Raw genomic sequence first — 15,506 nt, forward strand, 5'->3', positions numbered from 1 at the left:
TCTGAGCTGCAGGCTCCCTCATCCGGATGCTGAAACCTCTACTGTCTTCATATTTCTCATATCTCCTCCTTCTCTATCTTATCAACTAATATCTTGATCAAGCCTTTATAATTCCCCCTCTAAATTACTGCCATAGTCTCCTAACTGGACTCTCTGTCCCATCTTTCCTTCCATGATATTCCATTCTTTAGCTAGCTGTCTGAGTGATCCTGCCATTTGAAAATTCTAAAATAGCCACCCCATGTTCCATCTTAACATCCTGTGATGAGACTACTCGGTAATTAAAAGGAATGAACTACTGATACATGCAACAAAATGAATGAACCTCAAAGACATGCTGAGTGAAAGAAAACAGACACCAAAAAAGGTACATAATGTGTGATTCCACTTCTTTGAAATTTTAGAATCAGCAAAATTAACCTATAATGTTGGAAATCGGATCGGCGGTGGCTTCTGGGGGTAGAGAAGAATGTCTGGGAAGCGGCACCTGGGAGTGCTCTGCGGTGGTAAAATATTCTGGAGCACGACATGTGTGTGTCAACACTTACCAAGTGGTACACCGAGGAGCTGCTTATTTTACGGTGTACAAATTAAATCTCGATTTAAAAACAAACAAATACATCTTTCCTGTATTGGCTCCTCCTTTCTTATAAATTAAGGTCCAGGCTCCTGAGGTTCACTCCAAACAACCTGGTCACTGCCTATCTCTCCAGACAGTCCCCTCATCCCACCCTAACCCCCACTCCATCTTAACCCCTGAGCAAGGTGGAACTACTTGCAGCTTCTGGTGTCTCTCGGACTATGTCATGCCCTTGTGACTTTGCCCTCCGCTTCTCCCTTTCAATGACTTCCTTTTCCCTTCTTGTCCAACCAGTGAAGATCTTCTCGTCTTCCAAGACTAGAATTAAGCTCGGCCCCGTCTGTGATAGCTTCCTTTCATCCTCCCCTGAGGATCTTTGTTTTGTGTTGCCACCACACCTAGTATAGACATCATACTTTATATTGTTATTTACACATCTGTCAATTCCTACAACACATCAATTGCTTGAAGGCAGAGGTGGTGTCTGGCGTATCCCCATATCCTTGGCACCCTGCATGGTGCCTGGCATATTGAGGTGCTCAAGTAAAATTTGATGATGGGGAAAGGAAGAGACAGATGGAAGGTAATTAGTTAGGAAGAGCTGGAGCCATAATTCGTGACCATGTTTGACTCACCTTTCCCTGGTGACTTTGAAAGAGCAGATGGGTGGAAGCTGAAGACTGTAACATCCAGAAATGGCAGGGGCCATTGCCACACTCAACACCAGCATGGGAGGATGCCCTGTAGCAAGGAGGCCAAGGCATATCAAGCTCTACTCCCACACTCTTTCTCTCTCCCAGCCCTACCCTCTTTGTCCTAGAGTTGTTTGTCTCCCTCTCCCTGCCTTATGTCTTAGCTCAAGTGTAGAACAGACATTTCTTTCTCAACCCAGCCAAATGGAGTATCTGAATATATCCAGCCCATGGCTAGATACTGAACATAAGAACGAGTTTAGATCAGAAATCTGTTCTCTGTGAACTCATTTGCTTTTATTCCTGTTGTTTTCCTTTTCACACACTTAATTTGTATTGATTGCACTGCATCATAGGGTAGGCTCAGCTTTGGTAAATCTTACCAGTTTTCCTGAATGGTTGAACCAATGTGCACTCCCACCAGCCTGGAATGAAAGTTCCAGTGGCTCTATATTCTCGCCAACACTTGGAGTTTTCCATCATTTTCGTTCTACCCATCCCAATGGGATAAGTTACATTCAAAACCTCTAGTAATCAGAAAAAAGAAAAAAAAACCTCTAGTATTCGGGCAGGCCATGGTGGCTCAGCAGGCAGAGTTCTCACCTGCCATGCCAGAGACCCGGGTTTCATTCCCAGTGCCTGCCCATGAAAAACAAACAACAATAAAAAACTTCTAGTATTCTATTCGCTAAACTAAGAATTTTTTAAATGAATTTTCTCCACACCAGAGTCAGGATAGCTGAGAGGAGGGTGCAGCACACCCCAGGAATGGGGTGGTGGCAGATGCTCTCTCAGAGAACTGGTCCAGGGACAGACGAATAAGGTTGCGTTCCTTCATGGATCGCTTCCTGCCTGAGAATGGCTCCCTAGGAGGCTCTTTCCCTCTTGGCAATAGCAATACAGTGCTTCGTGGTATAAAGAACATTAGAATCAGTTAAGAGACCTGGGCTCTGGACCTGCCTTGGCTGACCACTCGGCGTCCAAAGTTGGCAACACATTTTTCCTTCCAAAAAAGGAGGGTGTTGGGTTGATAGCTCCAGCTTTCTGGACACTGACTCCAGAACCTTCCCCCTCTGCCCCTGTGCCTTCCTTATCCATCTTCTCACCTGACTGGGAGGTCATCGGGGCTTCATTCTCTCCATCCCCAACCTCATGTCATCATGGTGGCACGGGGGGTGGAGGGCAGTGGACTGGGGCACTTGCTCTCTGGGAGACTCCATCCTTCGGTTGAATCTAGGACCCAGCATGAGTCTTCATTTGACCTTAGTGGGGTGGGGTGGGATGTTTTTTTCCCCAGCTTTACCTTGGAGCCTGGCTATGATTTCCTCCATATCTACGATGGAAGGGACTCTCTCAGTCCCCTCATAGGAAGCTTCTATGGCTCCCAGCTCCCTGGCCGCATTGAGAGCAGCAGCAACAGCCTTTTCCTCGCCTTCCGCAGTGATGCATCTGTGAGCAATGCAGGCTTCGTCATTGACTACACAGGTAAGGGTGCTGGTCTGGCAGAGGGGCGTCCAGAAGGCAGACCAGTGCAGTGAGGAGGGAGTTGGGCTGGACCAACTGCTCTAATTCTGGCTCTACGGCTCCTGATTCCTACCTGCCCTGTGGCCCTCCAGGAGGCTTAGTTTTTCACTTTCCCGGGGCTGGGAAAGGAGGGTGGCCAGCATTGTTGTTTAAGTCCCAATTTCTGTTTCCAGATCATTACCCTTCTTCTGTCCTCTTCCTTTGAGGCTCATTCCTTCTAGCTTGGCCTCACTCTTGTAATCCCTCCCCATACCTACCAGCTGGTATCTTTGTGGTCATTCCCCTGCATTCGTTGAGGGTTCTGAGATGAAGCTCAATCTTTCTCTTTACCCTGAAGCCTCCTACCAACCTGGACTACTGCAGGGTCCCTGTGGAGAGCCTGTCCAACTCCAAGGACCACAGGGCCTGGGCTTCTGTCCCAAGGACACTCGGGAGCCTGGTCATAAATGACATTTTCTGCTGTTCCCTGATCACATTTTCCTATCCTTTCAGCTGTCCCATTGCACTTTTGAATTAATTAAAGCAAGCCAAACAGTGTAGGGGTCAAGAGCAGGGGTAGGCAAGTAGTAAATATTTTAGGTTTGTGGGCCTGACAGCTCTGTCACAACTACCCAACTCTGCTGTGTAACACTAAAGCAGCCACAGACGAAATGTAAACTAAGGGCGTGCTGTATTCCAGCAAAATTTTATTTACAAAATCAGACCTCGGTCCCTGCTTGATCAAGACCATAGAGTGTTCAAAGCTCATCTTTACCCCTTAGCAGTTGTGTGTGACCTTGGACCTCTTAAATTTACTTAACCTCTTGAAAATGTTTCTGTTTCTTCATCTATAAAATGATGGTAGAATAATTCCTAACTCAGAAATGTTGCAAAGATCAATGAGTCCATGCATTAAAGCCCCTGGTATGGTGCCTGGCACATATCAAGCATACTATAATGTTCACATTTTATTAATAATAATAAAAGTAGTTCCAGGCTCTAGAACACTCCACTTTCTTCTACTTTGTTGCTTCCCTTTGGACCTTTTCTTCTTCCCTAATTGTCCCAGACCCTATTATCCAAATTCTGCCTCCACTTCTTGCTTGATTTATGAGTCTGGCAAATCATTATCTCTTGAAACCCAGTTCACCATCTATAAAATGGTGGTAACGGCAAGTATGCCACAGAAGATTAACATGAAAAGGTATTTTATATGAACGTATTCTGTATATGTTAGTATAATTCCCAGCATGTACTAAATATTCTACAGGTCCTCTGGGGCTGGCAGATTTTGTTACTGATACTATAACCCAGGTTTACCCAGACCTCATCAGCCTGTGTATGTACTAATGAAATCACATTACCAGTTAAAATTAAAAATATTTTGGCTCATGTCCCCTGTTTGCATAATGTAGAACCTCAGCAACCTTTTAAAGTGTCCTTTAATTAAATGTTTCTGGCAGCCCCTGGCAATAGCTTACATGAGCTCACAAATAATACTAATCATGACAATAGTTAATGCTTGTTTAGTGTCTACCAGGTGCCAGGTCTGGTAAGCGCTTTACATCCATCAACTTACTGAAATCTTCATAACAATTAATTTTCTGCTATTCTTTAGGTGTAGTTCTAAAAGATATTTGTGCACAGAACAAAGAACATTTTGCTTGTAGCCTTCTTTCCTCATGGGGCTGGCCTGGGGTTATTTGGTTGACTTCTCTCTCTCCAGGCACCGGCCATTCTGTAAAATTCCCTGTACCTTCACTCTTCTCTATATTTCAGTATCAGGACAAACACAGGCAGACATTCAGAATGTTAACAGAAAGCAAGATTTTTATCTAGCCTGGGAGCCCATCACTAGCCTAGGAGCCCATCACTCCATCTACCCCTGCTGCTGTATCATCATCATCATCTTTCTTATTATTCATCTGTTTAATTATTCTCTCATTGTCCTGCTGTTGCATAAACCTTGCAAAACTGCTGCCTTTATTAAACCCACACCCAGATGGCTGGTTACACCAGAAAAAGTTGCATCACCATAACACTGAGAGCCACAACAATTGTATCTTCTGACTACCAGCCATGCCTCTGACTTGACCCAACTGGGTTCTTCTCCTTGGTGGTGAATCGAAAATTGCACCTCAAATGTCATCACTTTCAGCCTCATTTTTGCAAAATGACTTCATTTCATTTTCCCTAGATAAAGTAAGCTACTGGGTAGAAACCCCCATGTCTTCCCCTCCGACCGGCTTGTTCTCAATAACCTGACTGTGGCCTGCTCTCCCCCAGTTTTCCTCCACTGAAATTATGATCTGAGAATCATACCCCCAGGTCCTCCTTCCCAGGGAGGCCCTTTCCACATTCTGCTGTTGGCCCATGAGGGTGTCTAGAGGGTTCCTCAGGTCCAAAACACAGCCCCAGGGAATAAAGCCTTCTCAGCTGCTATCTAAGCCAGCCAAAGCCAGACAAAGGAAGACCAGCTGCTGGGGGAAGACGGAGGTGAAGCAGAACCTACCTATGTACATTTAATGGCCTTGTTAATTAATATCTGTGGTGCAAGTATCACAATAATGGGGGCAGCAGGGAGACTGGTGAGACCCTGGAGCTGCCGAATTGCACAACCCTAATATTAGTCTCTCCCCAAACCTCTGGTCAAGCAGCCCATTTGGTGGAACCCCAGGGACCTTCTTGCCTCACCCCAAGGTCTTCTCCTCATCCTAAAATCCCAGATAACTGGAATGGGTCTGCTCTACTACTGGGACTGTGGTGATATTCCCCTGTGCTCGGCACTTTTGAAGGGCTGGGTTCCATCGCTTATTAATTCTATGGGCTTACACAAGTTGCTTAGCTTCTCTTTGCTTAGCTTCTCTGAGAATCAGCTTTCTTCTCTCTGGAATAGAGATGGAGACATTACCTGGAAGAGTTCTTGTGAGCATTAGTAAATAGGCAAAGTGCCTGGCACAATGTGATGCCAGTAGGTCCTTGGTGCATACTTTGGTCCACTGTCTTCCATCCCATTATCTTTTTTTCAGTGTAATCAGTATTTCATTTGCTCTTCCCTTGTTTGGAAGGGAGAAGGATATGAGCCCTTCTTCATAGGGCCAATCCAGTAGAACATAGTACATGTTATTTTCTGTTTACCGAAGATATATAACGTGACTATAATTTTTTGTACATGAATATGTATGAGTGTGGAATATATGGAGTATGAATATGGTGTGTGTACGTGTGTGTGTGTTTGTGTGTGTGTGTCTTCTGTACACTCCTTCAGACCATGGCAGAGAATGAGAGCCCATAGAACACCATAGATTGAGATGTAGCCAAATGAAGACTTGCATATTGGATCTTTTGGATGAAAATAATTGGCTTCATTCATCCAGAAGCCATCTGTGTCTCTATCTGAAGGCAGAATCCTGTCTTTAGGAGAGATCCAGGATCAGCTAATGCTGAGGATCTGAGTCTCTTTTGAGCTATCCTGATTTGGGATGTGAAGGGAGCATCCAAGAGCCCCACATGGAGAGATGTTCCCAGACTCAGCAAGGCTTAGCACCGTGAAAACCGTCTCCAAAGTCAGCCTTTCCTCTGATTCAAGGCAGGGAGACCAGGAGCCTTTCTCTGTATCCTGCCAACTTCCCACATGAGAAGGAGAAACAATTTGGTTGTATCTTAGTCCAGGATCATTTAGTTTCAAATCAACAAGTCTACTCAAATAAATTAAACAAAATTATAAAAAATTATTATTATAAGAATGCAAGAAACAGAAACCCAACTGTGATGGTTAGGTTCTGGTGTCAGCTTGGCCAGATGATGGTGTGCAGTTATCTGGTCAGGCAAGTACTGGCCTAATCATTACTGCAAGAATATTTCATGACTGGTTGATAAACCAGAAGGCTAGTTTATTAAATCATCAGTCAGTGGATTGCATCTGTGACTGATTACAACTATGAATAACTAAGGGCACATCTCCCACAATAAGATAATCCAATCAGTTGGGTTTCAGGCAATCATTTGAAGACTTTTAAGGGGGAAGAGAGAATATTTACTTCTTCAGCCAACAAGTCTCTCCTGTATAGTTCGTCAATTCCCTTCATCAGAATTGCCAGCCTCTCAGCCTGCCCAATGGATTTTGGATTCTTGCATTCCTACAGTTGTATGAGCCACTTTTATGAATATTATATTATACTAATCTTATATCTCCTATTGGTTCTGTTTCTCTAGAAAACTATCACTAATATACAAATCAAACCAACTTGAGACCAAAAGTAGACTTTGGTATGTGAAAACAACTAACAGCCAAACTAAGCTAAAAGTTCTATCTTTTAGCAATACAGATAACACAAACTCACTCTAACTTAATGCAAGAAAAATGAATATATTTTCAGAATATAAGAGCCCAAGGGCAGGACGCAAAACCTCTCAAGAGACTGAAATCAGGATGAGAGAGTAAGGGGTTAAGATTACCCTTCTAAACTCTCCAAGACCACTTAATCTCTCTTCTCTCCTTCTTTCTGAGTATTTGATACATTCTCCTCTCTGATCAGTTTTCATTGCTTCTCCATTCTCCTAGTATAAGTATGGCTGTGTGACTCTCTGCTTTAAATCTGCTTGTGTTCCAATTCCAAATTCCAAAGAAATCATCAAATTGACCCAACTTGAGTCAAGTATCCACTAGCAGAGTTGTGGGATTAGGCTTTTTCATAAGGAGCAAGGGCACAGCAGGCATTTTAATTCATTTATTCATTCAGTAAATATATATGGAGCACCCGTTTTGTGCCAGACACTGTTATAGGGGCTGCGAATAGAGCAGGGTCAAAAAAACAAAGTCTGTGCCTCCATGGATTTCACATCCTAGTGACAACCAGACTGACAGGCAATACCACTACAGATGAGATGTTAGAGGTCCACCTAATTATAAGACAGAATGGGTAGATTTCTAGGTATCTCTATTGAGTTACTCCTGGAAGGTGGTGGTGGCATGGTCACCTCTGGGCAGGCCTTCTAGGAAAAGATCCTGAATGCAATCATGGTTATTCCGTGGATTTCTATTAGACCATTGCTCTGAGCTATTTCTCATTTAAACTCCATCCTCCTGGGAAACTTTATCTTTTGCAAGAAAGAAACAAAGAGGACTAAGGGAGATTCTGTCTCTTGGACACAGTAACTAAAAATGAGTCCCAGGGAAGTTTAGGATATTTCTCCAGGCCACAGATATCAGTGGAATTGGGGAATAAAATCTTTATTCTCATTTTCCAGTATGTGTGGTAGTCTACTCTTGGGCAGGGATAGGCTAGGATGCCGTGCATGTGTGTAGAGAACATTCATTCATTCAAAAAATGTTTATTGAGCTCCTACTTCATGCCAAGCTCTGCACTGGATATCGTGGATACACAGGTGAGCGAAATAGTCAAGGGCCTTCCCTAATGTGACTTAAAGGTTATGAGGGAGACAGACAATAAATAAGTAGACAATCAATAAGTAAGGATTGTAAGAAGTTAGGAAAGAAAAAAACAGGCTACTCTGAAAAGAATCATAGGGAACCCACTTCAAAATGGTGGTGGTGTAGACCTCACCAAGCAGGTGACATTTCAGTGAGACCTGAGGTTGAGAAGAAGCCCACTATGCAAGAGGTGGGTGGAGAGTGCTTTGGGCAAAGGGTAAACTTTGAAGCATGTGCTGGAAAATCTGAAATAATTCAGGAGAGGCCAAAGTGAATGAACTTTTGCCCAAAGTACTAAAGAGTATTCTATTTTCTCTTTCAAACCTTTGGAAATAATATTGTGGGTTGGAGAGTAGCTTCCTGATTTTTGAATCTCCCCCTTCCCAACCTCCTCACCACCACGAGACCAAAATTGGAATATCTCCAATTTTGCCCATTTTTAAAGTGATACATGTTTGTCAGAAATTTCTAAACAATACAAAACCATATAAGATATATGTTTTTATAAAGTTAACATCCCCCTTTACTACCATCCCTTGAAGTATCATTATTCACAGTTTGTTATTCATCCCAGATGTTTAACATAAATATAAAGTAATAATGTAAATTCTGTGCCCTGGGTTGGCAAACTTCCTGTAAAGGGCCTAATAGTAACTATTTTAGGCTTAGCAGGCCAGACACTTTCTGTTGCTGTTGCCCAATTCTCCTATTGTAATATGAAAGCAGCCATACACAATATGTAAACAGATGGGCCTGGTTGTGTTTCAGTAAAACTTTATTTACAAAAACAGGGAGTGAGCCATAGTTTGTTGACTACTGTTTTATATGAATGAGATCATACCATATGGACTAACATACAACCTGATTTTTTTGCCCATCCATATATCTTGAGCAACTTTCCATATCAGTATGCAAGGACTTGTGCCATCCTTTTTGAGAGCTGCTTTTATTTCCATGGATATTTCTTTTTGGGGGGAACAGGGAGGAGGGCATGGGCTGGGAATCGAGCCCTGGTCTCCTGCCTGGCAGGCGAGCATTCTACCACCGAACCACCCACGAACCTCCCTCAGTGGATGTTTCTAATCCAGCCTTTTAAGCATCTCCTCACTGTTGGATGTTTAGGTTGCTGTTTCCAAGTTTTTTACCATGACAAACAAGGTTTGGAAATGGGCCTTATTAGGACCAGAGAGAAGCCAGTTATTTTATTTCTTCCATTTTTGAGGGCTTGGGTTTTATTGATTTGTATCATCATGATGTTCTAGTCATTTAGTTTTATCATTCACACGTGAGCTCTGATTTGGCTGCCTGGAAACTCAATTTTGATCTTAACTCTACCTCTTAATTGCTGAATGACTCAGAAAACTCATTTAGCCTCTCTGATCACCATGTTCCTCATTTGTAACCTGAACATGATCATATCTGGCCCTGCCTACTGTGGAGGCTATTGTGAAATACAAATGAGATAACAGATTGGAAAGTGCTTTGGAAATTATAAAATGATATCTCTGTGTGAGGGGTTATCATCATTATCGTTAGCCTTCTCATCATTATTAATCCTATAATGCTTGGAATGATGAACTCTTCTTCCTCTGACATGTGCATAAATACAGAATAAAGTCTTTAGTTAGAGTCATTGATGTGGCTGTTGATTTTCCAAGTTCTGGAGTGGTCAATGCAGCAGCCATTTATTAAGCCCCTATTATGTGCCAAGCAGGGCCAGCCCCAGTGCCAAGTTCTGTTCCAGTTCCTGGAATTATGAGAAGTTCAGGTGATGGCCCCCTCACATCTGGGAGTTCAGAACCCAACTGGAAAGAAATATGCTTATCCAAACTTCCAAGATCATGCAATACATGCTATAATCAAGAAAAGGAAAAGAGAATTCTGCTGAAGAGAAGGCAAAGTTAGGGAAGTTGCTCAGGGAGGGTGGCATTTTAGAGCATAGACATTTGCCTGATGGAGAAGGCATGAAAGGGCATCTGGCAAAGTGAAAAGTTCTGGGGCAATCATATGCAGCTGGGGCCCAATTCCAGTGCAGCAGTTACCTCAAAGTACAGTAGAAGTTTACTCACCTTTCCTGTAAAAGAAATTCTAAAGTAGAGAATCCAGAGCCTACCTGGGCTCCTTTTGTCTTTCTGCTCTACCATGGCTTCCATCCACAAGGCTATTTCAGGTCCAAGATGGCCTCTGAGATTCCAGCCATCACGTCTGAGTTCCAGACTGTGGGAAGGAGGAAGGGCAGAAAGAAGAAAGTGCATTATCACCGTGGTCATCTTACCAGAAGCCTCACATTTTCCATTAAAGAAATATTGAGTGCCTACCATGTGCCAGACACTGGAATATGGCAGTGAACAAAACTGAAAAACTGCCCTTGAGGAGCTTACATTCTAGTGGAAGGAGATAGAAGAGAAAAGAAATGTATAGCACATGAGATAGTATTAATCATAGTGTTAAAAAGAAAGCAGGGAAGGCTGAGGGGGGATGCTATTGAGAGGATACTACAATTTTAAATAGGTGGTCAGGGTAAGTGTCACTAAGAATGAGACAGCAAGTCAAGTTCTGGAAGAGGTGAGCGAAGCTGTGCACATGGGGGAGGTCAGTGTGGTTGGATCACAGTGAGCAAAAGGACAACGGGAGCTGGGGTCATAGAGTTGAGCCCAGAACATGCAGGGTCTTGTAGATCTGTAAGGATTTGCCCTTTTATTTTGCGTGATTGAGAAGCTATTGGATCATTCGGAGAAGACTTGCTCTGACTTACATTTATGTCCCCTTGATAAAATCTAGTCACATGGAGGCTGAGAAATGTAGAATTTAGCTGGTGCCTTGATGCTGTGGATGAAATCTGGGTTTCTATGATTTAAGGATAAAGAGAGACAATAGTTATGAGATGCCACTAATAGTTCTGCCTTTCATGAACTATGCAAACTCTGTTCCAAAATACTTAGTTTCTCTAAACTTGACATAAGACTTGGCCCACCTTAAAAGAGGACAGATGAAGCATAAGACACAATGACAGCTCCTTGTCCTTCACCTATGGGGAACTCAGTGGCCACTTGTATTCTGGCCAGAGCCACTAGGCTTAGGGAGAGGAGAAATCTGAAATGGGGATCAAGGCAACACATCACAGCGCACACTAGGAATCCACTGTGGGGTCCCCCTGCTAGGTGAGTGACCATTTTCCTGGACCCTCCTTGAGTTTAAATGTAATAGTATATCCAACACTGCCCCTAGCAATGGGCAAAGACTTAAAGTCAAAGGGCTCAAGCGCAGGAGCTACTAGACTTGACAGCATCACAGACTCTCAGAGTCCCAGACCATCAGTCCACAGAGGCTGAGCAATATCCTCAAGCAGTGGCTACCTCCTGTGCAGGTCGCCTAAAAAGTATCTAGGTGACAAGGATTTGCCCTCAGCAAAATTCCCAACCAGTCGCTTCTGAACTCTGATCCCTTCTATTCTGACTCTTTCTTCTTAGGTCTACTCTTTAACTTTCTGAGTCTTTCTGCAAGGGCTGTCAGCATCAACTTGTGGATCCCACTGCTCTGTCTCTCTGCTGCCTCCCCATAGTGTAGCTTCCAGGACTTTCATCAAACCCTGATATGCAGCTGTATTTCCCTGAGCCTTATTGGCCTCTCCTGTGTCCTGACCTTGTGTACCCCGATGACAGGTCTCTTGACCATCAGTGATCTTAGAACTAGGGAGACTGAGGAAAGGCAGCAGTGGGTGGAAGTGAAGGTAAGCTCCCAAAAGCTGCTTGGGACTTTCAGCTGAGATTCGGTACACCCAGCTCAGATAATGTCAAATACAGTCCAATGTAGAGGTGCAATAGTACCCATTACGGACTCCAACGCCAATCCACAGCTTGCCTGATTGGGAAAACACATAAGGATCAGGAGCCAAATGGAAAAATACTGCTGTTTAATAAACTGGCAGCATCCAGTGTCCCAGTGTAAAGCCCAGGACCACTACTGGAGTCCTCGACTTCTCCCAGAGGCTGCAGTGCACTTTCCAACTTCCTTCCTGAAGCTAGTTATTGGTGCCCATGCACACACAAGTGCCTGCAAAGTTATAGATGTGACTGGGCCTGCAGAGCAGATGCCAGGTCACCCGCCCAGCCAGCTGTGTGATTACAGAAGAAAAAAAGAAGAGAAGAAAAAGAGTAGTCCCCAAAAGCAAACTCTGCCTTGTTTACCACTGGAGAGAGAAAGCCATGGGTGAGAGGCAAAAGATTGGCAAAGGGCTAAAGTGTACTTACATTGACTTTTACCAGGGTGCCCCTGCCCACAACTGGAAAATGGCCTAGGGACTGTCAGCTCAAGCACCATGAGGAGGAGAAAGTAAGAGGATGAGAAAGGAACCCAAGGGTTTAGCAGGAGTTGTGGCATCTATGGTCAAGGCAAGTATGTAGGGAGAGGAGAGGAAATTCTGCTCTTCGAAATGACTTCCAGACCTAGTTTTCTAACAAACTAAGGAAAGTTTCTTGATCCAAAAGGAATTGGACCAGCAATCCTGAATCCCCATGTGCTCTGGTGAATCAAGATCAGGGTCTTCTCCTAGATGCTGCACCAGGGAAATGAGCCATGAAGGAGCCTTGTGTGTGCATATGTGGTTCTTTTTCTCTTCCAGAAAACCCTCGGGAGTCATGTTTTGATCCGGGTTCCATCAAGAATGGCACGCGAGTGGGGTCCGACCTGAAGCTGGGCTCCACCATCACCTACTACTGCCACGGGGGCTATGAGGTTGAAGGTTCCTCTACCCTGAGCTGCATCCTGGGGTCCGAAGGGAAGCCTGTGTGGAACAATCCCCGGCCAACCTGCACAGGTGGTGGAACCCAGGGGTGGGGAGGGAGTCAGAGGGATTGAGAAACTGCCAGAGGCAAAGGAGCAGGGGACAGGGGAAGCAACACAAAGATGGCACCTGCAAGCAGGGCCTGGGAAACGTGAGTGTGCTGTGATCAAGAGTGGCTCATACGTCATCTGGTGTAGCAGTTGCTGTCAGTGTGTTGTCGCTCCCAGATCAAATAGTGCCCTCCCCTCCTCAGATCACATAGATGCTCATGCCCAGCTTATGAACACTGGTCCCCCATCCTCAGACATGCCAGGGAGAAAGAGACTGCAGTTTAAAGGTGGCCCCTGGGCTTGTTCCTGGACGTAGGGAAATCTCTGAGAGATCCGACGTACCTCTAAGGCCAGTGGAGAGGGGCTGCGCCCATGAGGGTCCTAACTAAAAATTAGATGGAGTATCAGAACATTGAAAGCTTGGCAGCCACTTAAGTGGAAAAGCAAGCAGGCCCCTTTGCCTAATGACCAAGGCCAGCTCTGAGGTCTACTCCTTGTGGAAATTCAGCACCATTGATAGGAGCAGACGGTGGCTTGGACCTGACTCACCCCTGCCAGTGGATTGATTAATCTAGAAAGGCTTCAGCCCCCCACTCATGCAGACACTAACTGCCCAGGTGAAGACATCAGCCATGGGGGCAGCAGATCATTTCTAGGCCCCACTTCTAAGCAGGAGGTCCTAATTAAGCCATTCCCCAATGCTGGGCCTTAAGGAACCTATGTCAGTGTTCATAGTAAGAGAGCCCGGACTGATAGCATCAGGGATTGATGTCCTTGGGCAGGGCAAAGTCATCAGAACTCCTTTCCTCCACATTAGGGATTCCCACCTCAGGTCAGCCCCACCAGAGCCAGAAGGTCAGGACAGGTGCAGAACGGAGGCTGGGCAGCTGATGAAAAGCCCAGAGGTCACTGGGCCCTCTCTGTGGTTTTTCTTTCAGCCCCCTGTGGGGGACAGTATGTGGGCTCCGATGGAGTGGTATTGTCCCCCAACTACCCCCAGAATTACACCAGTGGACAGATCTGCCTGTATTTTGTCACCGTTCCCAAGGACTATGGTATGCTTCAGTTTGTGTCTATACGTTTCTGTTTGTTTATATGTTCTCTGACTTCTTCCCCTCACATCAAAAGGGACCACCCCTCAGGCCCCGCCCAATCACCCACTCCCATCGTGGGAACGGGAAGAGCAGCCTCCCAAGCATCATACCTGGGTGCTGATTCCATGAAACAGGCTACGGAACACGTAGTTTCCTACACACATGAGAAGGGCGCAAGTGAGGCCAGTTGGAACCAAGGAAAAGTAGTGGGTGAGGAACGAGCTAGATCGCAGAGAAGGTCAGGAGTGCTAGCACAGCCCAAGTCTGAATGGAGCTGCTGCAGACCCAGGCCTACGGGGTAACCTGGGGCCTGTGACCAGGGAGCAGGAGGAAGGGAAGGAATGGGATGGGGCCAGGGCTTAAAAGTGCAGGTAGGGAAACAGGGCCTCTAAATTCAGAGCCCATAATTTCAGATATTCCATCTGAAAACTAGAACCAGGGCCAGCAAGAGCCCTGAAAAGACAGAGAAACCTCCAGATTCCAAGAGATGCAGACAAAAAGAAGCCAGTCTAGTCACCTGGCTCCAGTGGGGATATGCAAAGCATCCTGCCAACTCCAGGGGCAGTGATTGGCCTGGCTGCCTTCTGCCTGGATCTCCTCCTTGCAGGAAGAGTATCTACTATTTCTAAACGTGGTTCCTATTGGGTGAGTCAAAGGGCATCACTATCCTGACAAACTAAGAGAGAATGGGGCAACCTGCAAACAGGTAAATGCTTATTCCCAAGAGATAGAATAGGCAAGCACAGGGGAAGGCCCCATGCTTTAGTCATTCCCCAAACATTTATTGAGCACCTATTGGGGATGATGCACATATACCAGGGCTATGGAGATGAGAGAGGGGTGTTCCCTGCTCTCTATAAACTCCCAGTTTATCTTCATCCACATCTCTAGCCGCCAGTGTCCACACTCTCACCTCAGCACACACTGATGTGTATATAAACACATTCCCCAACATACTGATGTAGAAGTTTTGAACCTGCAGGATCAGAGACTGAATTCTAAAAGGCTGTCCAGTCCAGTCAGCATCCCAGCAGAACCTTTGATAGGTGGGCATACCATTTTGTTGAATTCCCAGTAACAGGGAGCTCATGCCTTCACATGCAGCCAACCCCAAGGGTGGTCCATTTCATTGAATTAAAACCTGTGGATGGAGAGATGGTTCTAGGAAGAGTAATGATCTATCACAACATCTTCTCTCTGCCACTGATGCTTAACCTCGGGATTCGGGTCAGATTTTTCCCTCTGGGTCTGACTCATCCCCCGGCACAAGTCTCAGCTCTAACATCATCTTCTCTGATATGTCTTCTGTGATGCCCTATCTAAAGTGGCCTGTCTCACTCCATCATTCTACCCCATTACCCTATTTTATT

The 15,506-nt window shown here is 45.1% G+C and overlaps 1 protein-coding gene across 1 annotated transcript in view; it reads left to right on the top strand.

Moving 5' to 3' along the window:
- Positions 1-15,506, top strand: part of CSMD2 (CUB and Sushi multiple domains 2) — a 609,437-nt gene that overhangs the window by 441,101 nt on the left and 152,830 nt on the right. The window contains exons 29-31 of the mRNA XM_077150390.1: positions 2,570-2,757; positions 12,831-13,025; positions 13,981-14,097. Of these exons, the coding sequence (XP_077006505.1) occupies positions 2,570-2,757; positions 12,831-13,025; positions 13,981-14,097 (500 nt within the window). The remainder of the gene's footprint in view (positions 1-2,569; positions 2,758-12,830; positions 13,026-13,980; positions 14,098-15,506) is intronic.

Source organism: Tamandua tetradactyla, chromosome 2 (assembly GCF_023851605.1).
Source record: "Tamandua tetradactyla isolate mTamTet1 chromosome 2, mTamTet1.pri, whole genome shotgun sequence".
NCBI classification, from domain to species: domain Eukaryota; kingdom Metazoa; phylum Chordata; class Mammalia; order Pilosa; family Myrmecophagidae; genus Tamandua; species Tamandua tetradactyla.